We start from the raw sequence: 25,229 nt of genomic DNA, 5'->3' as shown, positions 1-25,229 counted from the left end.
CATTCAGGGTCACAGCCATAAAGGTCAATCTATAATCAAAGGTCTGTATATACTCTAGAACACAATGGGATTAAGTTATGTTCAGGAACTTTTATTCCATGGCAGTATTATTTTACCTTATTACCATGATACCTTTCATCTCATTCCTTTCACACAAAACCATAACTTGTAATTGGAAATGCACACTGGTATGAATTATATTTAGCACCATGAGCTTCCTCCTTTAGAGTCAGGTGGGGAAACTTCACCACTCTCTGTTTGTGAGCATTGCTTTAAATGATCAAGTTACCATTTGAGATCAGAGTATTATGATGATCAAAGCTGGGTGTTTGAACTCAGCAGCAATTTCCAGAAGTGTGATTTCATTGATTGGATAATTTTAGAGTATTCTCTTAACACAAATCACAAAATGCTAGTTACTGTCTCTTGCAGAACTACAAGTCCTAGAGCTGCGTAGAGCTTTTAAACTCCACTGACATCTAAGTTCTGGGCTTGGATGAAGAAAATTAAACACTGTCAAACCTGTAAATGCATATGCTTTTTCCCCTCCTAACAGCAAGAACACTGTGTAATCAGAATGCTCTGAGTCACACACACAAAAGCAGACCCTCATTTCAGATGTTCTCCTGCTGACAGAAAGTTAGCAGAATTTCATTTTTAAAAGGATCTTTGAAAAACCCATATTAACTTATAAAAATACCTCAGTCTTCATTTTACTACATCAGTGGTGCAATAAAAGAAAAAGTTAAAAAAAAAATCAAGCAGCAGATTACCAAAGAGCTGGTCTTGATTATGGAGAAGATACTACTGAGGATCCCAGAGCAGATAAGCAGCTCCTTCTGCTGTCGTAGGTGAAGGTGAATGTGGTGAAGAACTACAGGTAGCAGGATGCGCCGGGACTCTGAGAGAAGGAAAATCAGATCACAGTTCTTCCAAAAGGAAATTAAATTTCAACCATCCCAGCTAGCAGCTTTTTGGTATCCAAACTAGCCTACTGATATACAGTTTGATTAATTGGTGCAATTTCTACTGTACGGATTGTAGTACACTACGCTTCTAAGAACTGTATCTAATGAATGAATAGTGCATCTAGCTTCAAAAGTTCAGAAATGCAGTATACGTGATGTTCTCAATAGATTCAGCTTGGAAACAACAGTTGTGAACTGATACGTCCTAATGTTGATTTTCTTCCGTGCAAACCGTTCCTCACTTCATGTTGCTTTCCAGCTCTATTGTCACAGCTAATAGAGCTTCTCCAATGTATGCCTCTTGGAAACTGGCTAATTCTTCTCCTTTAGGTGGCTTACAAACATTAATCTTATTAAAGAAGGGAAAGCAGGTAGCAACTGCAGAAAACAGTAGGCCAAACAGGAAAAAAACTAATAAAAGACAGAGGAAAAAAGTGGCAAGATGTCAGCAAATGGACTGATAGGAGAGACAGAAGGAAAACAAGTCATCATCATCTGGGAGGCAAGAAAAAGAGAATTTATCTTCTTTTAATTGCAAGACCTAAAGAGTAGGCAGAGTGGGCAGGCAAAAGATAACTTTGGAAACTAGATTCATCTTCCCAGGGGCAGATAGGACATGGGAGAGAGTGCTGACCTGGGAGTATCGGGTCGTGCTTGCACGGGAAGGAATAGGATAGGGGTCGGTCTACCGTTATGTTGGGTGGAAAATGTGGCATCTATGCAGTCATAGCTGCCTTGCAATGCTGAAGCTTTCTTTCTGGTTTTTGATGCTGTAGTGAGATGTCATGGTGCTATGCAGTAGGTAGAAGCATCATTAGTTGCCAGTGTCATTGTAAAGGAGAAATGAAGGTTAGTGAGAAGGACTAAAGCCCTGGACCCTGTGGGCAAAGTTACACCTGGCTTTACTGAGAAGACAGAAGGGGAGGTTTTTGCCCATGAACTGCCTGTTTCACAGCCACCTTTGGACTAATCTGCTCATTCTCTACACTCTCTCATATTTTTTGAGATGAATTTCAAATTTAAGGAAAAAAAGTGTATAAACAATTACAATAGATGGTTTAAACATAATTCTGTGTTATCATTCTCGCCTTGCACTGAGTAGAATAGTTTGAGTGCACTAACTTGAGATCCTCACTACAGGGAAGGTAAGTCCAATGGTGCTTTTTATCTCTACTATTACCTTCATAACTTCTTTCATTCAGACCTTTATGTATGAAATAAACTCACAATCTTCAACCCTTCTTCATTCAATTGAAGAATTACTTAAAGAATACTTAAAGACTTACTTTAAAGAATATTTAAAGAATTACTTGTATGTTGAGCTAAAGAAATATTGAAGTTATAAGTAAAGATTAAACATACTTTAAAAGAATGTGGTGGATTTCTCACATAACTTTATCTCCCTGTTGCTCTTTCTCAGACAATAAGCTTGCTGGAAAGGAGGTTATCTTCCTGTCCATGACAACAATAGAAGAGTAATACAAAGTATCAAGTGAGATTTGGCGGTTTTAATAATTGACTTGATTTGTTAACGTACATATTTTTATCAACCTTTAATAACTACAATTTATCCATGATGGATTTATAAACATTTTCTACCACAGGGAAACTTAAAAGCACCCGCAGTGAATATATGTAACAACGATGCCACCAAGATAAATAATTACCGAGATTATTGGCATTCAGCAATGAATTGTTTGCAACAAAGCAACTGCAAAGTAAATGTAACGTGTTCCTACTCCCAGCAGCAAGACTCAGCCTCAGATACCTCTGTCTTACCTGAGAAAGAGAACAGGCGGCTGTCAACAGTGCGCGCAATAGACTGTAGCTTAACAACATCCATTGACTGCCCAATGTGTACTGTACTGGGCATGCTGCCCAGAGTACCCCTCACGAACTCTGCTACTTCCTGCACAGTGAACATCTGCAACAGCTCATCAAAGATAGCGGGGAAGGAGTTCAGCAAAGCAGCCTGAAAAAAGTAAATGAAGAAGCTGAGTATTTTGAATTCTGTAACTGCAGCTAAATGCAGTGAAATAGAAACAACAATAAAACTGAATTAAGGGTCTGCATATAGCTACTAAATGGTGCACTATGGCTCGTGTTAATGTTCTGCAATATCTAAAGTTCATAGTGAACAAATCACAAATCACACATAGTATATAAAAATCAAGCACTGCTGCAATACTAAGTCTTACGATAAGTTGAGCACATACGTGCTGTAGAGCTTCAAAAGGCTGTATTTTAGGACACAGCTTATAAAACTGAAAAAAATTGAGGTACCTGAAGAACAGAAAATAGCCCATTTTTGTTGATTTACTTTTTTCAATAAATATAAAACTTGCTTCTGATTAGAGAGTGCCGTACCAATTTTTTGTACTTAGCAACTACCTAAGACAGTTAAAACTCTTCAGAAAATATTCTGAAGAATGTGTTGACAGACCCTTAACCTTAGCAGCACTGTCATGTGACATTATGGTATTTGTGCAACAGGGGTGGGGTGCAATTTCATGTGAAAGAGGCATCACATCATGCAAGTAAGTGTGCATGTGATTCTTGCAGTAATGGATATTTCCAGTAAGCTGCAGCTATCCTTGAAGGTGATTCTTAAAGTGCAGAAACAACATCAGCACAACAACAACAAAACCATCAAACTCTTCATCTCTTATTTCACAGTCTTTCAATTAATTTCTTCATACCAGTAGAAAATTCCATGCATCGCCCTGTCCTCAAGTTCCACAGTCTTGGTGTCATACCTAACAACTGCCACACACCTCTACAGTTTTAAAATTCTTCTCTGTCTTCCTCTACATCCTACCCAAGGTCCACACCTGTTTCCTCACTCTAACTACTTAAATCCCTAGATGGTTGCTTTCTTGAAGTGCTGCACAGTCTGGTTTTGATTCAGCTGCCTTGCCCCCCCCCAGGCACACAGTGCCCTTCTTGCTGTTCCCACCTCCCTTGTCTGAAGCTCTCCACACAAACCGCACTGATTTCCTGCAGAAGTTCAGAACTACCAAACTTCGTTGCAGATTTCTGTTCAGCTTCACCCTGCCAGAGTCTCACCACCTATTGGTATTTTCTTCTAATCTGCAAGTTCTCCTTTCCTCACAGATCTTTTTGTTTTCTCATTGCATAAACATTTCCATACCTCTCCCATGCTGACTCTAACACTCGGCATGCCTCTCCAAATCCCATATAATACACAGCTTCCTTCTTTGCCAAGTCCTTCCTCAAAGTATCTTTTCCTTCAAACAACAGTGCTATCTATTCAATAGTCTTTGAGCAAAGCCTAAGTTATTTTTACAACTAACACTGTAGAGCCCATTAAATTATTCTGAATATAAATTTACCTCTTTCTTCTTCGTGCTTGTTATCTCTCTCAACATCTCGTCTTGTTACAATCAATTCAGATTACACAAAACCCCACATGCCTCCTGGGTGTTGTCACCTATTTGTTGCTACATACATACAATGTACTAACAAAGTAAACAAATATGAATCATTTAAATAGCTCATGGTACTCTTGAAAAGCTGTAACAGCCACAAATCCAGTCACCATCTTTATCTTTGGCATAATACAAGTGAAATTACAATATTTGCCCAACAAATCCTTACAGTTTTCCTAAACTTATTTCTATTACTATAAAGCAGAAGGATTTCTGTGGTGATTTAGGATATCCAGTAGCAATCTAAGGATCCTCATGGGAACTCTTCAGGAAGCTCTGGAGCCATCTTTAGGAACAGCTACGTTATTTCATCAGTTCCTTGGAGGGCCCTTTTTTGTACAACACCCCAAAATATGCTGGAACATTACTCATGTCAAACTAATTGCCTGGAGGGAAGGACATAATCAGTTTTAATCTCATTGCTGGAAAGAACTATATTGAGATCTCTCTAATATCCTGGATAAGAGGACAAGTGTGAAGAAAATTATGTTTGCTACAGCTTCAAGGATTTCTGTAGATATTTAACAGTTGTCCAGATTTCCAGAACTAGTACCTAATCTCCTTGGCTCTCCTTAACAATTTGACATATATAATCTTGCATACACCCTCAGTACTGTCTTTTCAGTGTGTGGATGCCATAAGCTGTTCCATTAATTACTGAAATATTGCACATTTCCTAGTTTTAAAGTACCAGCCACTTAAACATTAAATTCCAGTTTATACATAGGAAAAGAGGGTTTGGGGTAGGGAAAAGGAATTAATTGAGAACATCCATGATGAAATACTCGTGTAGTTCTGGGGATCATTACTTACAGAATTAAATGACGGCCTTGAAGTACCACCACATTTTTGTGGGGCACATGTCCCAGCTCCGCTTGCCTGCCCTCCAGGCTGAGAGGCCTATGGGGCAATTGGGATCAAGGGGCAACATAGTGGCAAGGGGGAAACAAAAAGTAAACTTTTCAAATATTAAACAAGGACAGGCTTTACAAATTACAAACCTCCGAAGTAAGAAATACCATAGTGAGAGAAAGGAGGAAAAAAAAAAAAAAAAAAAAGAGACACAAAGAGAAAAAGGGAAAATAACCCCATTCTCAAATCTCATCTCCCTCTGTATTTGTGATCAACACAACTGCAAAACAAACGAAGAACCCTAGACAGCCTGCATTCATAAAATGCTGTTTCCACTCACTGTCACTTTGCCTGCAAAATTTTGTGCACTGATTTCTCATGTTCTGGCTCATCTTACTATACCCTCTAATGGGTGATTAAAAAAAGATTAGAGCAGCTGTTCTCAAAATCTTTCAGAGCAGCTTCTTAAGAGCTCACACTGCTGGCAGCTTCCCTAACCAGTGGAGTCACTCCATTTTGTTGCAACGTTCACAGCAACTGCTTCTTTGGCAAACTACAGTAGATGTTCAAAACATCTGTAAATAGTAAATTAGTGATTACAAATCACCTTCATATTACCAGGAAGTTCTAGGTGATCCATTTTGACATGCTGCGAGCTGAGGCACACACAATACATTTGACATTACTATTTAAAACTTTTAAATACTGAAGTCTATAATTTATTACAGCGGTCTTTAAAATATGAAACAAAACTTAGCAGCATGCTTACTCACTTTGAGTAGTATCTTAAGCCCACATGAATTCTTCGTGCAGCCATCTGGGCCATATTCAAAATAATGTATTAAATGTGAGTGTGGGTATCACAGTATGCTTGTGGTCAGGCTGCATATGATTCTGACCATAATTTTAGAGCATGCTGGAATTAAGTTTATCTGACTGCAAGTACATCAACTGAGCAACATCACAGTAGAGAGGTTATGACCCTAAGTATTGACTTGACCTACCACAATTAAAGATTTAAAATTTCTTAAGGCCAACCAAAAGACATATGAGAGACCTGAAAATGCAGTTTACTTTTGCAAAGAGCAAAAATTGTATTCTTATGTGACAAGTCACTTTCCCCTTGAGAGTCCACAGCTCAGCTCCCCTGTATCTGTGAAGTGCTGCAAAGCTACTGTCTAATAACATTAATTGGCTATGTTGTTTTCCAGTATCATCAGCTTGTTAGAGGGGGAAAACTCTACTAACCTGCTGTTAATAGTCATGTGCCCATATATACTACCTGTGCAGAAAACAGCTGCCTTTTGGTTTGCCAGTTAAAGTGTAGAAAATAGCAAACCTGTGTGAAGATGAGAGTCTCAGAGCTCCTGCTGTCCAAGCTGAGCACAAATCTGATGGACTGGAAAAGCTCCTGGATGCTGGAGCGGAACTGTTCCTCCTCCATTCCACAAGTAGCTCTGGAGTAAAGGATCCGAGATTGGACAATGAACTTGAAAAGATATTCCAAGGCCTTAAGGAGGAGGAGAGGAAGGAGATTAAGATAGAGAAAAAGAGAGAAAGAAAAATGAAGGAGCTTTAAAGAGAACCAGGAAAGATTCTAAGTGCATAACAACTAAATTCTTCAGCTTTAGAAAGAGAAAGAAAAACAGGTTTTGTAAGTTAGGTAATTCAGTTAAGGAAGAGTTACTCATAGGTAAGTACCCATTCTCAATTTATAATCTTTGTTACTAGCATGTCTCACTAACAAAAAAGTACACATTTAAGTCAAATAGACAAATCCGAGTTACATAATTTGAGGAAAATCTTGGTGCAGATAAGAGACTTCTAGTTTTCTCATGACTTGGCACAATGACTGTGTCTGAAGAAACTATTCTCCTGTTTTCATTCAAAATTTATCTTTAATTGCTTGAGTTAGCTAAGCCAGATTAAGATAAGTGGACTGTCAGTGGGACAGAAGAAGGGTTACCTGTAAAAAGGAGAAACAACTTTCCAATATGAACACAACAGCAAGGTTCACCTTTATTTCTGGCAGCTACATGTACAAAGAGAAATAAATGCAGATGCAGAAACAGAAGACGACAAGAGCAGCATATGAAGCCCCCTGGCAGCCCCTAACAGTAGCAAGCAGCAGTACTGTAGTGAGTATCTTTTTACTTCGAGCTGTGATAAGTTAAAGTGTCTTTCTTGTATCATCACACATGAAATCTGGAGAGCACCCAGCAGAGGGAGAATAACCTGCCCAGAAGATGGCATTTAACACCGTTATACAATGTGTAGTAGATGCTGCAGTCCTGAAGGACTGGCAAATTGGATCTTTCTGTAGTGGAATGATAATTTGCTGTATGACATGGATTAAGTCTGAATTTTCAACCTAAACGCCTTTAACTAAAATTTTGTAAATGGCATTATTCAGAACTCCACTTCTTTGGCAGCAGTGTCAATGAAGAAAAATACATTGTTCTACGCAGCCTTTAACAAGCTTACCAATCTATCAAATGGTCTCACGGACACTAATATAGCAATGTAACATTCCACATAGCAACAAGGCCTTTTTGATCATTTGGTGTACACAACTGTCAACACTGAAAGGCACTAAATATCAGTGACTTTTAGACTTCACTTCTTCCCTTAATGCCTAACATGATACACCATTAAAGCAGGATTAAGGGAAGACATGATGCATAGTTTGATGACATCCTCAAAATTCAGCACAGGAAACAAACAGGCTGGAGCTTCAGTGATCATAGTCTATACAGAAACATTAGTAATATTCCACTGTATTTGCTGGAAAGTATTCTTGTCTTGCTTCACCGTTTGCAAACTGAAAGTTAATTCAAATACAAATTTTGCTCTCATCAGATATTCTTGCATCCATAAGATACCCCTCATTGAACCACCACACTATATGCACGAATATGCAATGTTATGTTGTAAGCTTTAGAATGCTACAGCTTTAAGGATAGAGAATGGGAATGTGGAATTCCTCATAAAGCCATCACAGATTTCAATATGCCACTGATAGTTACAGCCTTTTCTTTTCCAGGAATGCTGGCAACTTTGTTAATTTGGCAGTACATTATTTATACTTCTGTACTAAAACACCAGTGAACCTTCCTTACACCAGAGAACTTCATCAGGAAAGAACACTTTCTGTTTCTGGATAGTTCCCAGACAAAGGTCAATTGGTTCACTACAGTCAGCTCTTTAAGGTTAGCATCTCTGCTGCTAACACCAAATACAGCAAGTCAGGTGCTCCTACAAGCTGTTTTATAGGTTTGGTATAGACAACCTGAATAATTCAAACCTGAAAGCTCGTAACTTTAATGTGAAGATTATGTTTTGCAATGAATCAGAGGATTTATGTATGAAATTCTGTAATTCTCTGTTGAAAGTGAAATGGCAGGCTTTCAGAGACACTCCACATCCTTCGCACAGACAACCTAAACTGTTGCCTAGAATGAACCCACAAAGGCAGTTAACTGAAGAGTTCAGAGTGCTTGCAGACACATGGCTGAGATGGTAAAAACACAAACCAAGTCTTGTTAGCACAAATCAGCACTTGGACTAACTTTGACTCTTACTACTTACAAAATCACAGATATGATGCATATATGTGCCTAAAGACACAGAAGTGCACTGAAATAAAATTCAAGCCTTTTATTATGTTTGGCATGATATAGAAAATCAGTATCAAATTAAAGGAGTTTTCTTAAAAACGTAGTCTCTATTCATGTTCACACAATAGGTGAGCACACACCACTCACCTGCGACCAGCAACCTAAAGACTCATGGTACATCACACGCAAAACTTAAATGGACAAAAAGCATCATAACCTTATTTCCTCACAACCAAACAATCCCTAAATTCTACCAGTGGTACTCCAGGAGAGATGAGAAAAGGGAGCAAGAAATGTGCACATAGGTAACACATCTCAAAGAACTTCCACTTACTAATGAGTAACCTTCCTTTCTTCTCTGAGTGACTGTCCATATGCGTGTTCACTCTGTGAATACAGGAATAGCACATCTCAACTTGCACAGATTACCTGGTGGTTGGTTGCAATGTCCCAGGAGAATTAAAACCAGAAGACCACTATGACAAGAGCAGCATCAGTTAGAAGCTTCTGTGGTAACACATGTAAAAAAGTGGACACATTTCTGTGGTTATTCTGCACGTCTAATGGATAAAGATATTTTTCAGAGACACTAGTGTCATTTGAGCCTTCAGGGATTATGCTCAGACAACATCTGATGGTTTTACTGTAGCACATTCATAAATCCAGTGGACAGTTGGGGACAGTACGGCTGCACATCTGGACTCATCTGCTGTAGAGATGAAGAGTCTGTTCAATTTAAACAAAAGGCAAACCATACCTGACGTTCAGAGTATGAACAGATGAATCAACCTTGTATAGAGCTGCTTTAAGGAAAAGCACAGATTAATTTCCTAACTCAAGAAACCCGATGATTACCTTAGGAGTATGTACAATGGGTAACCTTATCATAAGCACAGTGTACGTAAAGAGGATTAGCTCCGAAGCTCTGAATCTCTTTCACTGTCCTAACCGAAGCAAAAAAAAGCCATTTTCAGTAGTCTCCGAGTATCCACTTCACCACTCAAGAGCAGCTAGCAAACTTCTTCCTGCTACTGTCACTGTGTTTTTTCCAGAGAACAGCATACCTGCTTCAAGTACAAGAAGCATCTACTATGCAGTTTTAAGAAAAAAAGTGCAAAGGTTCAAGTGAAGGTACAATTTGAGTCTTGTGAGAGCAGATGAAAAGACCTAGGGCAAAGTTCAAGGCATCAGCAATAAAAGAAGGAGCAAGTCCCACAAACAGGCTGACGAGGGCGGAACAATTGGAATTACATCAGCAGTTTTCTGGTATTCTTAGAAAAAGTTGAGACTGTAGAAAATGTAAATCACCAAATAAGGTAATTATTTCTGAATGACGTAATCAATAAGTCCAGAGACAGACTGGTCTCAAAAGCAACAGACTGACATTTCTTTTTTAAATTCAGGGTGAGGGCAACAATTTGGAGGAGTCCCCAGTCTCAAAAGGCAGGCTGAGGATGTAATTCCAAATCTCTCATTCATTAGCTCCCTGGCTGGCATGGCTCAGAAAGTATGTTCACGGTTTTGAAGAAATCGTGCTGCCCCATAGTAATGGTATGCAGGACCTCAAAGTCTCTAAAAAATGTCTGATGCATGTTCTGTGTGGTTCAGCTCCAGAACACTGATACGAAGATGTGACTTCCTGAGGAAGAAAAGGTCTTGCTTTTTCAGTGGGTTACTCAATGCAGGCAAAACCCACCTGTGGTTCTACTACTGGAAGATAACTGAAGCTGAAAGGGCATCTCCTAGAGACACTTCATAAGTTTTGCCACGACTAGCAGGGAAAGTAAAACTGTCTGTGGAGCCATGCATGGACACTTCGTTACAGAATTCTCCAGGGAGGCACAGGCAGCTGTATCTGGATGCAACTTACGTGGAGCTTGTTATAGGGCATAATAAAGGAACATGATGCCATGTGTTCTAGCACAGGTAGAGACATCCTTTCAGTTATAGTTCCTCCTGGTTTCATAGAAGTTTTTTGAGAACTGAAAGCAGTCTTGAGGGAGGTAAGTGATTTTAGAAATAGTCTAGATCACCGCTTGCTAATGCCAAGGTGGAAAATCAGAATCCTATGAGACATCTGCATATCCATCATTAAAGTACACAGGCAGTCAAGAGCCAAAAAAGAGTGCAGAGATACTTCAACACCTGCTTTAGGGTACTATGTTTAACAGTTAATTCAGGGAAAAAGCGACAGAGAGCTACCCTGTTTTCTCAGTTGAAGAACTACTAATGCAAGGAATGTAGTGAAGACATCCAAGAATACAGAAATTCCCAAGAGTAGAATATAGTACTAGTAATGACGCATTAGCAGTGATAATAGTTTTGGTACAAACTTGCTCCAAATGCCTGAAATAAAATCTGGAAACAAAGAAGGAAATCAATCACTCTCCTGTAATGGAAGAAGATAAAGACCTTAATTTGGGCCTCCAAGATACACCTGCAAAGGCAACTGTCTGAATAAGATGTGACAGCAGTGTCAGTCGTAGAGGATGCACTGTTTCTGCAGAAACTCTGGTGGTAACTGTAATTCCTGTGCTTGGAAAGGCTTGGGCTGTCAGGTCTTCAAATTGACCTCGCTCATGGAGGGAACAGCTGCTTTCTAGGCCAACACTTGAGATTCCCAGCAGGCAAAGAGATGCCTTGGAATCCTTGAAAGAATGTACCTTATTCACAAACCAAGCTTCTGAAAGACATTCCAGCATTCATATTTTTAGTATTTCTGAAGAGGACTACTATGAGGTTCAAAAAATGCAGATCACATAGGGACAATATTATACATCTCTGTTTGCTGCACTGCATATAGCACTAATGAGTGGTTTGAGAGGGAAGAAAACCTTCTAGAAGTCATTCCAGCTGGAGATCTTCCTCTCATCTCATGATATTAATAGGTTCCTTTGTAATTCAGAAAAAAAGGAAGGATAAGGATGGAAAAAAGAATGACAAGTTGATAATTTCTTGAAAGACATCTTTGCCCCATTTTTACCATTCCCTATGAATCTGTGGTTGAAAAGTATCACAAAGAAGTTTTAAGTATGTAAATATCTATAAAAGACAAAGGAAACACTGTTACAATGCCCTTGTAAGTATCAGGATACCATCCTAACAGGAGATCCTGAAAGCTACTTGACGGTGGTGATGCCATACCATTCAAATGGAACAAGGATTCTCAAAAAATAAAAATTACTTCCTCAAAAATACTGACTGAATTAGACTAAAGGATGCAAAAGAAAGAACAAAAAATATCACAAGAAGAAAAAAAAAAGCCATAATAAATTCTGAAACATATGCCAAGCCACAAGCATAAATACATTTGCAAGGAGCAACCTTTAACTTTCCCAAATGGTTGCCAGAAATTAAAGGAGTAGTGTATGTACATGTGTGCGCTTCACCTGTGAGATGCTTCACCTGTTTGTACTGACGTGAAAAAGTAAGAAAGGGAAAGTGCTAATCTCTGCCATTGCTACTAGTTCTGAAAGTGCCCAGACTCAAACGTTTGGACATAAGCCTACTCAGAGTAAGAAGGTACAGACAGACATTCACTCAAAGAAAAATATCTTCCTGCCAATTTTGGAATCTTGTATTTATGTACTTGACACACTATCTTTCTGTTTTACAGCTACACACAGTAAAACTAATACTTTATTTATTCTCTGATTTCTCTGTAATAGCACCAAAAAGATTCCCTTTTTTTCACACACCATTAGAAATCTGCGCCTTCCTGCGAGATCATACTCTCATCACAGAACTGTGATTCAGGTCCTGGGCAATGATAGTTGTTAGAACTTCCATCCAGTTAAAGGCTCATTTATCTGCTGCTTAAAATACTCCAGAACTTCAACTGGTAATACAATGAAGCATGTTACAGCCAGAAATGAAAAGCAGATCTTTGATCCACAGCACCTGTGCCTAATACATTTAGAATAACTGCTGCTTGAAGTGCAAGGTGTAGACCACATAGATAAACGGCCAGTGCATATACTCCATGTAAGTCCCACTTAAGCTCTCCATAGTGCTTCAAAAGGACTTAAGGAGACATAATTCTTCCATTTTTTTCTGCACAAGAGTGAATCTCCCCTAAAATTAAAATTTTGGCAAAATATTTAAAACAAAAAAAAAATTCTGGTTAAACAAGTAAGAAGTCAGTGCCAGACTACCCTTCATTTTATTTATGGCCTCCCTGGCCCTTTTGTAGTCACAGATGGAACAGACACACAAACACTTCCATTGACTACATACTCTCATCGCTTCCTGGATGTGGTCTTGGCGTACAAGCTCAGCTGAACGGTCCATGTACCACTTCAAACATCGGATCAGTTCTCTGAATATAACAAACAGTGAAAAGAAGAGAAACCTTCAGCACTATTTTAAAATTAGGCAACAAACATTTTGGGTTTAGGGAGAAATCTATAAAATAGTCTCATTTCACTTCATTTCAGTGGTCAGTTATAGCTGTCCTAGCTACTGAATTTACATAATATATACATTTATTTTAAGTTTCAAAACCAGAAAATCATTTCTTCTCTGTAATTGACTTAGACCATAAGGAACACTAAGAGAATATCAAAAAGATGTTATTAAAGAGATAACTTTGATAAAGGCATACAATATAGTTCTAAGACCAAAACATACTCTTTTTTTTTTTTAATAAGAAATTCCAGACCTAAGTTCTAAGTAAGAAGTTTTTAGAAACTAAGATTGCAAAAAAATACATGCATCCATTTTCCTAAGTACACTATACCATTTGGACTAACTTAGAGAGTTGTATTAAAAACATGTTTTATTTCAGACATCAGACTACCAAAAATCATTTGTTTTGTCTGAAAGAGGTGATAATTAACACAAAGCAGACACTTTTTACCCTCTGAACATGACTATGCTTTCTAGTGTTGTATAGTATCTAGGGCTTTTTACCTGCCATTGACAGAATATTTTTAATATTTTTTTTAATTACACTAAAATGTGGATGGCTTAAAACAATCAAAATCAATTTTAAGCTGTTTTTAATAGTTTATTGTGGCCAAGGATAGAATATGCCAAATATACAGAAGAAATGGCCTAAAAGAAAGGAAGAACAACACCCTGAATGATAACTGTTACTGCTTTCAAAAATCTGTCTTACTCTCTGATGCAAAATTCAAAAAGGAGTACTAGAAAATAAGGCAGAATCTTCAAAGTGACAGTGAAAATTAAGTTTCTGATCTCCTGAAATTATACATTTACTGTAAATCAAATAGAACATCTTCTTATGTGAATACCTGTCTACTTTGGAAGAGGAAATAACAATTAGTTCTCTAAGCTTTCACACAAGCCTTATATCCCAACATCCGTAAGAAATGTATATGCTCTTGGTAGCTCATTAGTACAGACTGATAATGAGTTGCTGAGTGACAGTGTCTCTTCAGTTAATAAAAAAAGAAAGTGAGATTTGCCAGTTCAGAAAGGCAAGATAAATTGCAAAATCTGCTCACTCTTAGCCACACGTGACATTCAGCAGCTTTTCTCTGTAACTGTGCTGGAAAACTTTCATGGGAGTAGTTCTACTTTTGAAAACCACTGCTAACATGAAGGTTATGATTCTGATGGTGACATCATTCAAAAGCTTGCTAATACCATCTCTTGAAGTGATGGCTAAACAAAACCTACTTGTAAGCCAGCGCTCCTGCAAAGTGCTTCTGAATGTAAGTGTCCATCACAGGTCGAAAATGAAAATACTTGCTATCACGCAGCAGATTTATGATGAATACCTGTGGGAGATGAAAAAGTGAACCCATACTAAAGGAAATTGCACGTTGTTGCTAGGTTTCTATCAACAAGTTACACAAGCTTGGGAACAATGAAATACATGAGTTTCTTTAAACAGTCAGTAGTTGTGTTATTAGATGTTATTGTTTGCTTCTCCCATGTGATAGCAAATATTGCTGTCCTCCGATCTGTTGAGGCTATCCTGCCCTCCTCACCCAAGATTATTACAGAAAACATTAAGGCTGGACCCAGCTGAATTTTTCATATTTCATGTAAGTAAAATACTAGTAACATGATCACAAGAAACTTAAAACTCACTGACCATGAGATAAAGAAAAGTAACAATTCAGCAGCTTACCAAAGACTGAAAGACCAACAGACCATACTTTTCTGTGTTGTCATCCAAAACTACAAACAATGTGTCGAGAATATCTTGTAGAAACTAAAATGACATGAATAAACAAAGAATTTCAAATTCAACTGTATTCAAAAGAAGGTTATTTCCCCCCCTGCTTTAATTATTTCATACATGTTGATATCTTTGTGAAACACTTGCCAAGGACAAACCACTTCAGATTCATCCATATGATGTGACAGATTTTCATTTGTTTTTACTAAGAAGAATTTTTCTCTTTACAAGGAATATTTCTAAACAAAAATGACAGAAAACCAAAAAATAAGAAACATGTACTGCATGCCGGATTTGTAAATATAACTGAGTGTTCCTTTCACTGTAAGCTGACTAAGAGTGCTGCCTAACAACAGTAGCAAACCAACTTATTTTCATTCCCATATCATTAGAGTGTATCAGATAGTGTTTGTCATCAAATTTAAGACTTGGAAGCACATTAACTGGTGCTCCAAATTATGCTTAATATTGAAAACTTTTGTTATATGACAGTAAGTAAAGCTTTTATAACAAGCATTAATTGGGTCATATTGCCAATTTTCTTTCATCCATAACACTGCAGCTTACAGAATGCTGACAATTCAGTGATTTTCTTTCCTGAAAGCACAGTCCTCAGAAAGGATGACTGTGAAGAAGAATGCTCAAGATCAAGTCAACTGCACATTCTCTCATGATTTTTTAATCTAGTCTCATTAAATTTCTAATGTGGAAAACAAGAAATAAAATAAAACAATTTATGAAGTCTCTGAAAGGATAAAGTTTCTTTTTTTCTGAGTTATTGCATTCTGGTCTTCATATCCCAATGCCAAATGGCAGCTGATTTAGGGAGGGAATCAGTTACTTCTCCCCTTGGAACAATTTAATCCATATCTTTTTATGCTTTTCTCTATATAAAAAAAGATACTTTTACTGCCCTACAAACAAAGCGTACAAAATGTGACATTCTTGAAGAATTCCAGTATAAATGGGGTATTGTCCTCTTCTGTTACTGTTACAAAGTTATCATGAAGATTAACATTCAAGATATGGCAACATTCAAATGAGTTACAGTGAAATGGCTTTAATCATAAACTACTAATTAAGTGATAGGATTTCTCTTTGGTTGCTTGTGATTACAAATTACCTCCTTTTACTTCTAGATTTATAGAAATAAATTCTAGGGAGAGTTCTCAGCACACCTAAAATTATCAGAGGAATGCACTTTTCTTTTGCCGAGACCACAAGTATACAAATGCATTTTGAAGTTCCTTTGACCTAAGAAAGTTCAGGTCACACACCAGACTGGCATGTAGAGCAACAGTGGTTACAAAACATGATGCAAATATCAGATAGGAGATAGATTACTGATAGGTGAGACACGCTAGAGAGCAATTGGTGCTCTAGGCAACAGCTCCACTTGACAGTGCTGGGACAGGAAAACGGGTCTGCTGGATTGTTCTTTGGCCACTGAGCAACCCTTAACTTTCAAGGTTTCACGTTTCTTTCTCCTCTACGCAGACATTTGGAACATATTTGCAAAACAGAAATACAGATCAACTCTACTAGCTGTTTAAGAAGGCCAAGTTTTGTGAGTCAGCTCTGTTTTCTTCACTCTAGAAATGACCAACTACACTTATGCAATTTCAGAGAACGTGCTTTAGAAAATACCACTGGAACAGGTAAGTCTGCACAAAACACCACTACCAGTGGCTGGGTCTGCATCAGCAAGCAGCACGGCTCAACAGGAGTGGGCCTGCAGAGTGGAACAATTGGTGCTGAGGACCTGATGCTCGCAGCATATGTGGGTGAGGGAATTTTAATAAGGATTAGCTCTGTTTTGATCACAAGGACTAACTATCCATTAATTTTAGGAGTGTATCTTCCTGTTCAGTTTCATGTCAAAATAAAATCCCAATTCATACGCTCTGAGAAAGGTCCAATAAGAGGGAACACTCAGAAGTGCACTGCAGGCCTGAATTCACTTGCTATCACAGATCTATCCAAAGACTGTTACTTCATGTAGTACCTTAACAATTTCCTCGCCACTGACATGTCTCAGTCTTCCTAGAATGTCCATCACACGATCTGGGTAAGCTTTCCATTTCAGTAGGGCAAGCAAATCCACTGCAGAACAGTGAGAGAAAGAGCTAGAATCCATACGCAGAGGGAAGAATGGCAACCCCAGACCCACCAGAGATTCACTACATCTTACACTTCTGCTCTTGCTGCAGTTCACACTTCTTGGAAAAAAAAAATAAATAAGGGAAAACAAGAAGGAAAACATGGAGTAAGTCCAATACTACTAACAAAGAAATGAATGGAGGAATGGTAAAGTACTTTAAAAAGAGTAAAGACTGCATTTTTCCCTACGTGACTTGACACTGCACTGTGGACAATCCACTTTTGTCTTCCCATACTTCAGGGACACTGCTGTAACAAAATTTTTATTTACTTAGTAACCCTGTAAAAGCTGAACGAAGCAAACTTTGGATTGTGTATAACTGCTAAGATTGAATTTTTTGTTCTTCAATCATTTAATGAAAATTAACTTTGCTTTAACATATTGCCCTTCTCTTGCACTTACAGTAACGTCTGTAATTTCTTTGCCATCTGTCAATATTCTTATTTCCTCAAAAAAACACTTTCTGCTTGTTTCAATAGTGTTAGTAAAAAAAAAGCATACATGTAATGAAATTATAACAAAGGAGTATTTTAGTAAAATAAACAGAGCACAAGCATGCCCATCTTATCTCTCTTTTTCATAATCTCTGTTGCATTGGGCAATTTTGAAGGATCAGCTACTTACCATTCTGGGTCAGTTTGGTAGAAGAAAGCTGTGTGGAGACTGAAAAGGTCTCTTTGGTGCTGCGCTGGAAAATGAGGCTGGACGGGATGTTGGGGCAGCCATTGTAGTCCTCTTTGCAGCAAGGCAGCCCCAGGTACAGTGCGTGATTGTTAAATGTGCTGTTCTCATCACACTGCAGGTACAGGACAAGAAGTGGAATTGTACCTAGTCTTATCTCGTTCCACATACTAACACCCTGACAGCAATTGCCTAACGGTACTTTTATTGATCTTTTAGGTGCACAAAAACACTTCTAAGAAAAAGCTGTGCTTACCACCTTTGGGGCTGGTACATACACAAAACAGACCCAGCTCTAGAAAGTGTGGTCTCCTAACCACTGACTCTTAGAACTTATCACGATCTTCCATCTCTACAACTTAGTACTGCTGTCTAAAAATCATACTGAAGAAATAAACCCAGATACGTCAGCAGGAAGAACCCCCCCCCCGCCCCGCGAAAAACCCCTTGCTACAGGGTTGCCAAGCTGTAGCGTTGTAACGTGATGCATTTGAAGTACAGTGTAATTTCATAATAGAAAGGTATAGAGTAATGCCATAGGCTGGTAAAATTGCTGAGTGCTCATAAACACTAGCATGATTGAATTCAAAATGGATAGGATTAACAATGACAAATCATCATTATCTGAAGGGAAAAGGTAGGCTGTACCTAGAATGAAAGGCTGTATCCACACCTAGTCATGTGATTTTGAATTTATAAAATTTTGAAACTACTATTAATCTGTTCCTCACATACTTCTAAGGGGGGGGGGGGGGGAGATAATGTAATGACCATTACTAATTTAAACTGAAGTAGAGATGAGTAGGTGAAAAGTCTGCAGAGAAGAATTGGTACCTTATAAACATAAAGCTCATGGATATCATCTGACAAGGTAGTGCCATCATCTCTCATCAATGGAGTGAATGCAAAACCAAAGAGCTTCTTTTCTCCCTTGTCTTTTGCTGTAGCAAGAGATAGAAATAAGGAATCATATTTGTACATATTCTTCTGGCCATATATACCACAAGGTTATTCACTAACTTCTCTGCATGCCTAACAAAAAGCATGCAGGTTACATAACAACATTTAATATACTGTATCTAATTCTATGCAAATGATCAACAAGCCTCAAAACAAACACAAACATACTGAACATAGTAAAATAAAAAATACACATGCTGTAAAGAAAACATTCTACAGGAAAACACAGCAAAAGTACAGCAGGGGAGAACATCTACCAAATGTTTTGCCCTGCACTGATTTTTCACAATGTTTTTAATGTGCTGTTTGATAAATGTAGCAACCAGCTAACTAGCAGTGCACCTTCATTGTATTTTAGGTCAGTACCCCTTTCCTGCTTTCCACCCAGTAACAGCCTCATCCAAATATAAATTGACAATGGAAAGACCTCAGCTGTTTTAGATTCCTCTTGGTTATATTTTGCACTCACTGGAGCAATGCCTGAACTCAAAACGGAGGTGAGACCCACGGAACCGGTCTATAGGGATGGGCAGCTTGATGATTTCCCCCCATCGAGGGCTGTTATTGTGGTAAAGGACAAACGAGTGGTATGCACTCCTGCTTGGCTCTCCTGAGCCCAGGCTGATGCAATCCTGCAACAAAAGAAAACAATTTAAGATTAAAAGACATCACATCACTACAGATGAGTCATTTTATTACACAGTGATAACCTTTATATAATTCATATCTTTCCGTAGACGTAAAGGAAGAGTCAGAAGCAGAAACTCAGACACAATGAAACCTGAAATTTTTTTAAGAGATCTTTAAACTGTGTTTTGGGTCAATGGATGAGCTAGGAGACCTATGATACTGGAGGAATTCTGGTATCTTAAGTTAAGTTACGTTATTATTTAAGCTAAGTTTTCTATCAAGCAGAGAATAGATACAATAAACACATAAGTCCAAAAAAAAAAAAAAAAGGACCTAATAGGGCCATCACTTGTAATATTACACTTTTCTGAAAATATCATTTAATCACATTTTTGCTTCAGTACCTCAGTTCAGAAGTGATATCTGAACTTTTCAAGCTCTTAAAAACGTTGGTCTTTTGAAACTACAACCATCCAGCCTCACCGAGTATCCCAGAAAATTCTAATTGAGTTACTTCATTAATGGTAAGCAAAGAATTTCTGTTGAATAGTCATCACTTAAAAATATAACGGGATCTAAATTTCTGCTTTTAGATATAAAAAGATCCAAGATCTTGACCAATCTATGTATTCTCAAAATACAGATTAAGAAAAACATGAACCAATATTATTTAGGAAATACAGAAATCCTTAGTCAGAACATGAACGAAGGAAGTTAGGAGAAATACCGAAGTCTTGAAAAAAGGACAGTAAGAGGTCCTTTGTAATGAAGACACAGAACAGAAAGCACTTTTTTTAATATAAGCACTAACCCATGTTCTAGACCTAGCACTTACAAAGTGATCCAAAAGATATGACATCTTACAAAACTATGCAGAACAAAGACATCTTAGAGATTCTTCACTTTTAGCAGCTCTAAGGATAATGAATCCAGGAAGAAATGGAAGCTAAGCAGACCCAGAACAACACATGCAATGTAAATTCTGACACAAAAACACCCCACATGGAATAGTACCATGACAAGAACAACTACTGGTCATTACCCCAAGGCATCTCTAAATTCTATCCCAAGAAAGTATCAATAATGTTAATTTGATTTTTTAATCTGTAATCAAGGGACTATCAAGTCAAGTATATCCCACTAACCAGACCCGATCAGTTTGGCCTGTGGTAACGTTCTTCTCTGGCTTTGAGAAAGTTAAGAATTTGTGAAGGAGCCCAAAAAGAAAGAGTTCTCTGGAATTTTGGGATTCAATGCAAGAACAGCCTCCCTGGACAGCGATCCGTTGCAAAGGCTGTAATCCAAAATGAGTGACTATAGCATATACTCAAAACTCAGTCCTCTCAAGTAAGTCTTAGTAACCATAGGGTATGTGCCACAATCCTGGCATAAAGGTGATTTTTTCAATACAGCAACAAGAATTAACTGTTGCGCATATTAACACGTTGGAATGAGCATAGTACTGGCAGTACCAAAAAACAGAATGCCTGCAATATCCCAGTTATATTTTTTTGATAAGAGTAACTTGTTGGGCTTCAACACAGCAATTCCAAAACCTCATTCTCCATTAGGTTCTTAGGAGAAAGTAAAATAGTACCGGTATTTCTTCTGTAAGGTAGCGTAAAAATTCAAATTTTCACATGAGCTTTTTTCTGTTGCCTCAAAAAATCACCTGCCTTGGCAGGCAAATGGTCAGTCTTGGAATGCTCTTTCATGCTATCCACTTTAAATAAATGAAGAGGTGAAGAGTCTTTTCTTCTGGTTTTTAACTTAGTTTCCATAAATTTATACTACAGTCTATACCCTGAGGAGGGAGGATTGTTTAATCTTTAATTCTGAATTGTGATCTGCAAAATATAAACATGAAACTAGTCTCCTTACACCTAGTTACCACGAGACCCAAATACGCAGGTGAATTAGAGGGCAGAAGCAAGCAAGGGAAGCTAAACTAGAAAAAGTATCAGGTAATTATCTCATCATTTAAGGTATGCTTTGCAATTAGTAAGATATTCCTGCTACTGGAGCAGAAAGAAGAATAAGTGCGGAATGTGTCAAGGTTTATTTTTCAGACTATATTGAAAGAGACAAACAATTGAGCAAGACTGTTTTGAAAAGGAAATACTCATTTTCATTTTGAACAGCACTGTATTCTGGGAATAATTTCACTGCTTTCAGTAGGACTATTTCTGCACCAAGATATACTCAACAGCAATAAGGATTTGAAACAGACAGAATATTCTCATTAACGCTGCGTACTGTTCTAAGTCTTCATAAAGGCATAAAATTCAGATTTGGATTGTGCTGCTGGTCAGAAAAAAATTAGAGATTTTATTCTAATATCAGATGAAAATTTTGTGGCAATTTCCCCCAGTGTACTGCATAAGTTAGCACTTGGCTCTCATTTGGCAGTCTTTGCTTTGGAAAGGCCATAGGTCAGGAACAGTAAAGGATATTTCAACCAAGAACAGTAGTGCTTTGGGGTCAATGATCGAACTTTCAGTGTTCTGCCCATACTATTGTGAGCTTGGAGTTTTTTATTTGCTTCTCTACAGTATCGCCTACTGAAAGTTACCAAATTAGTGTCATAATTGACAAATGAAAAAGAAGAAAGAAAATAGCTACACTTGACTGTGAGAGCAACCTCGGGTCATGCAAGCGATCATCCAGGGGACAGGGAACCCAGGCAAAGCAATTCCCTTTATCAGTACTGCACCAAACCCTATCCAACACACACCATATTCTTAACATTTTATTAAAAAGTTATTAGACTCCTCTTGTTGCAGTCTTCAGTATTTTCTTATAGATTATGCTGAATGATTGAAATGAAAGCCCTGATCTAGCAGTCTCTTTACAGCTGCTTGATCCCGGAATGACATTACACTCTGTCTTTGGGTGAAACCAGCTCCCTCCTAACAGAAAATGGCAGGTCATCACACACTGCTCTAGGTGTCCATACAAAGACTACATAAACCAGATGGCTGCAGTGAAAAATAAGCCATCCAGGGTTTAAAACTAAATTCTTAATGTAAAAGGTAAACCAGCATCCATTTATAGTGGCAGACTAAACTAACCCAGACTAACAGACCTGTGTTACCTTTTAGATAAATGGATACCTAGACTTCCCAAAACCTGTTGCACAGGTAGGATGGTTAGAACTGATGGAGCTCTTCATTCTCAGGGCTTTTCACCTGAAGCACGGGAAGATTTTGAGCACAAACTTTGCCTGTATTTTACAAAAAAATCTGTGTTCTGAAAGTTGAGACAAACTGGAAATCTACAGTTTAAGGAGCTGAATCCTTCTAATTTTCAGGGCATTTCTATAGACTCAGAGCAGCCATATACACTTAATAGCAGATACAGTGGATCTTAGGCACCATTAGATGTCATGAACCAAAGATCTCCTTAACGTAAACGAAGTATCTTTGTTGCTTTGACTGCAACAATACAGAGGAGCAATAGCATAAAAACTGGTATAAAGATTTTCTTTTAAATTTGTGGCTTAAATTTAAAAACCACAAAAGATCCTTCCCATGTAAAGTCTCTCCTTCATGACAAATATTCACCTGAATTTTTTTCTAATTGGATTGACCACCTGTTACTATTCTTTGTTTGTTTGTATCATGTCTGTTCCACTATCCCATGTAAAGCCCTGAAGTACTGTTTCAGTAGTAATAACAGGCAAGGGTAAGAAAAAGATAACTTCGTATCTGTGAATGACTGTTCCAACCAAAACCACAGAAGTTAAGACTGATAATGTCTAGAAATTATATGGCTTTTATACTTAATCATTAGCCACAGTTACAGCATAATTCGCTACTATTATGTACGTTAGCATTGGAAAATGCTGATATTGCAGTTGGGAGGGTAAAGACCTATATTGGTCTTTGGTAGACTGCTGCGAAATAAAGTGATGATTAAAAATTTGTGACTCAATTTGAAAGGTATGCCTAATGCAATCGAACAGAAAAGGATTGTGATCTTCCTGCAACAGCTACGAGCACAAACCAGTTCCTTACAAGAGATATACTTTACTGTTAATGAAATCACAAGCAATTGTAGTAATAAAGGAAAAGTTCTCCTTTCAATTGAAAAAAACAGACTGTGGCAATGAGTTTGGCACACAAGCACTTTGGTGTTTAGACTCTTCTATGATAGCGGCTACAAAGACCATTTTACTGCAGTGGGGGTAAAAAAAAAGGTAGGGGGAAGTTATGATTAATACATTTTAATGGAGCTATTTCTCAATTTCTGACAGATGTTTATGTCAAAATACTTTCCATTTACTTCTCTATCCTCACACCCTCCCACCCCACACAAAGCTGACTTATCTACTTACTTCTCTTCAATAATACTAAAAGCAAGAAGAGAGGAAGAACGAAAAAGATTAAACATCACTACCCACAGCTGGAAGGGAGCCATCCCAGGGTGAAAGCCAGGATCTTGGAAATAAGGCTACTCAAATTTATTTTCCAAAACTACATTCAGTACCATAACTCCAACAAATTCTGGTTTGAAAGTCTTTCTTGCACTCACATTTCATTGTGCTATATGACATGCATTATTTAATTTTAGATATTTGTCACATACTCTTCAGTTCTTTCTGACTACAGTTACTCTAAATTTTCTTTTTACTACAGCCACTGACATCACATTTTGAAATTACATAAGCTTTTCAGTTTGTGAATATTTTCTCCAAGTCCCCTATTCCCATACAGAGGAAGTGCTCCAAATTCATTCGAATTTATAACTGACCACTACTTCATTGTAATATACAGTTTAAAAACTTACGGAAAAAAAAAAAAGTAAGAGCTAGTTACTGGAGAGAACATGTCTATGGAGCAAGCAGATGGTCCCTGAAGCTCAGAGGAAATAAGCACTTACCTTCAAGATTTCTCCATCCGCATAAAGCACATACATGGTCACTTCAATGTTCTTCTGCACGCTTTTCCCACCTCTTTCAAAGTCTCCCTTTTCTAATGTCAGGTATAAGTCATTGCGTATATCACCTACAGTGAAAGAGTGGAGTCACATGCTTAAATTCAGCGTGGAGGACTCAGTGCCTGTGTGCAACATATTTTGATTCTGCAAATCATTTTCTGTGTTCTGCAAGACTATGGCTGATGCCCAAATCATTCCAAGCAGCAAGTTAATTGTTAATAAAGATGAACATTTTAATATCAGTGCATAAAATCAGACTGTTGTTAGTAATGCCTTTATTAAATGTGAACTCAGAATCAATACTTGCTTTTATTGTGTAAGCGGGGAAGGGGAAAAAACCTTCTACTACTTTGTCTAGTTAGCTGATTTGGAAGGATCAAGCTAAGCCTGACAAAACATCATTAACATCAGACTTCCTATGTCCAATATATTTTAAGAAAAATAAGTATTTTTGTGATGATCAGCAGAAAATTACATTCAGTTAGCTCTTCAAGTATTTTCTCTATTGTCATAATTTCTTTTAATCATAACAACAAAATAAAAGCAGCCCTGGAAACCTGGTTGTAATTCAGTTCAGATGGATTAAGAATGAATTATAAATCTTTTTTATGCTAGATTTCTGGCTAGCCTCTGGTATCCATATGCATGGATATAAGAAAGCGGGCAGTATGGATACTTGCCAATTTCTCACCACCTCATTTTCAAGAGCTTTCAGAGCAAGTGACTATATTCAGAAATAGAAATGCTTGCATCTATCTTAGGGTCTTTTTATCCTGAATTTCACAGATTCTAGCTCACTATTTTTTAATTTTTTTTTTTAGA

The 25,229-nt window shown here is 37.7% G+C and overlaps 1 protein-coding gene across 14 annotated transcripts in view; it reads right to left on the bottom strand.

The window, feature by feature from the left end:
- Positions 1 to 25,229, bottom strand: part of DOCK3 (dedicator of cytokinesis 3) — a 231,799-nt gene that overhangs the window by 54,870 nt on the left and 151,700 nt on the right. For 10 of the 14 annotated variants that reach the window (XM_069769586.1, XM_069769593.1, XM_069769587.1 and 7 more), the window contains exons 15-26: positions 24,351 to 24,475; positions 19,309 to 19,471; positions 18,714 to 18,820; positions 17,823 to 17,994; positions 17,043 to 17,140; positions 14,987 to 15,070; positions 14,530 to 14,630; positions 13,123 to 13,204; positions 6,609 to 6,779; positions 5,231 to 5,317; positions 2,748 to 2,940; positions 774 to 901 (exon numbers count right to left, since the gene is read on the bottom strand). In XM_069769586.1, the coding sequence (XP_069625687.1) occupies positions 774 to 901; positions 2,748 to 2,940; positions 5,231 to 5,317; positions 6,609 to 6,779; positions 13,123 to 13,204; positions 14,530 to 14,630; positions 14,987 to 15,070; positions 17,043 to 17,140; positions 17,823 to 17,994; positions 18,714 to 18,820; positions 19,309 to 19,471; positions 24,351 to 24,475 (1,511 nt within the window). The remainder of the gene's footprint in view (positions 1 to 773; positions 902 to 2,747; positions 2,941 to 5,230; positions 5,318 to 6,608; positions 6,780 to 13,122; positions 13,205 to 14,529; positions 14,631 to 14,986; positions 15,071 to 17,042; positions 17,141 to 17,822; positions 17,995 to 18,713; positions 18,821 to 19,308; positions 19,472 to 24,350; positions 24,476 to 25,229) is intronic. The other 4 variants (XM_069769591.1, XM_069769592.1, XM_069769600.1 and 1 more) reach the window with 2 other exon arrangements.

Source organism: Haliaeetus albicilla, chromosome 24, assembly GCF_947461875.1.
Source record: "Haliaeetus albicilla chromosome 24, bHalAlb1.1, whole genome shotgun sequence".
NCBI classification, from domain to species: domain Eukaryota; kingdom Metazoa; phylum Chordata; class Aves; order Accipitriformes; family Accipitridae; genus Haliaeetus; species Haliaeetus albicilla.
This window is presented reverse-complemented; position numbering and strand designations above follow the sequence as displayed.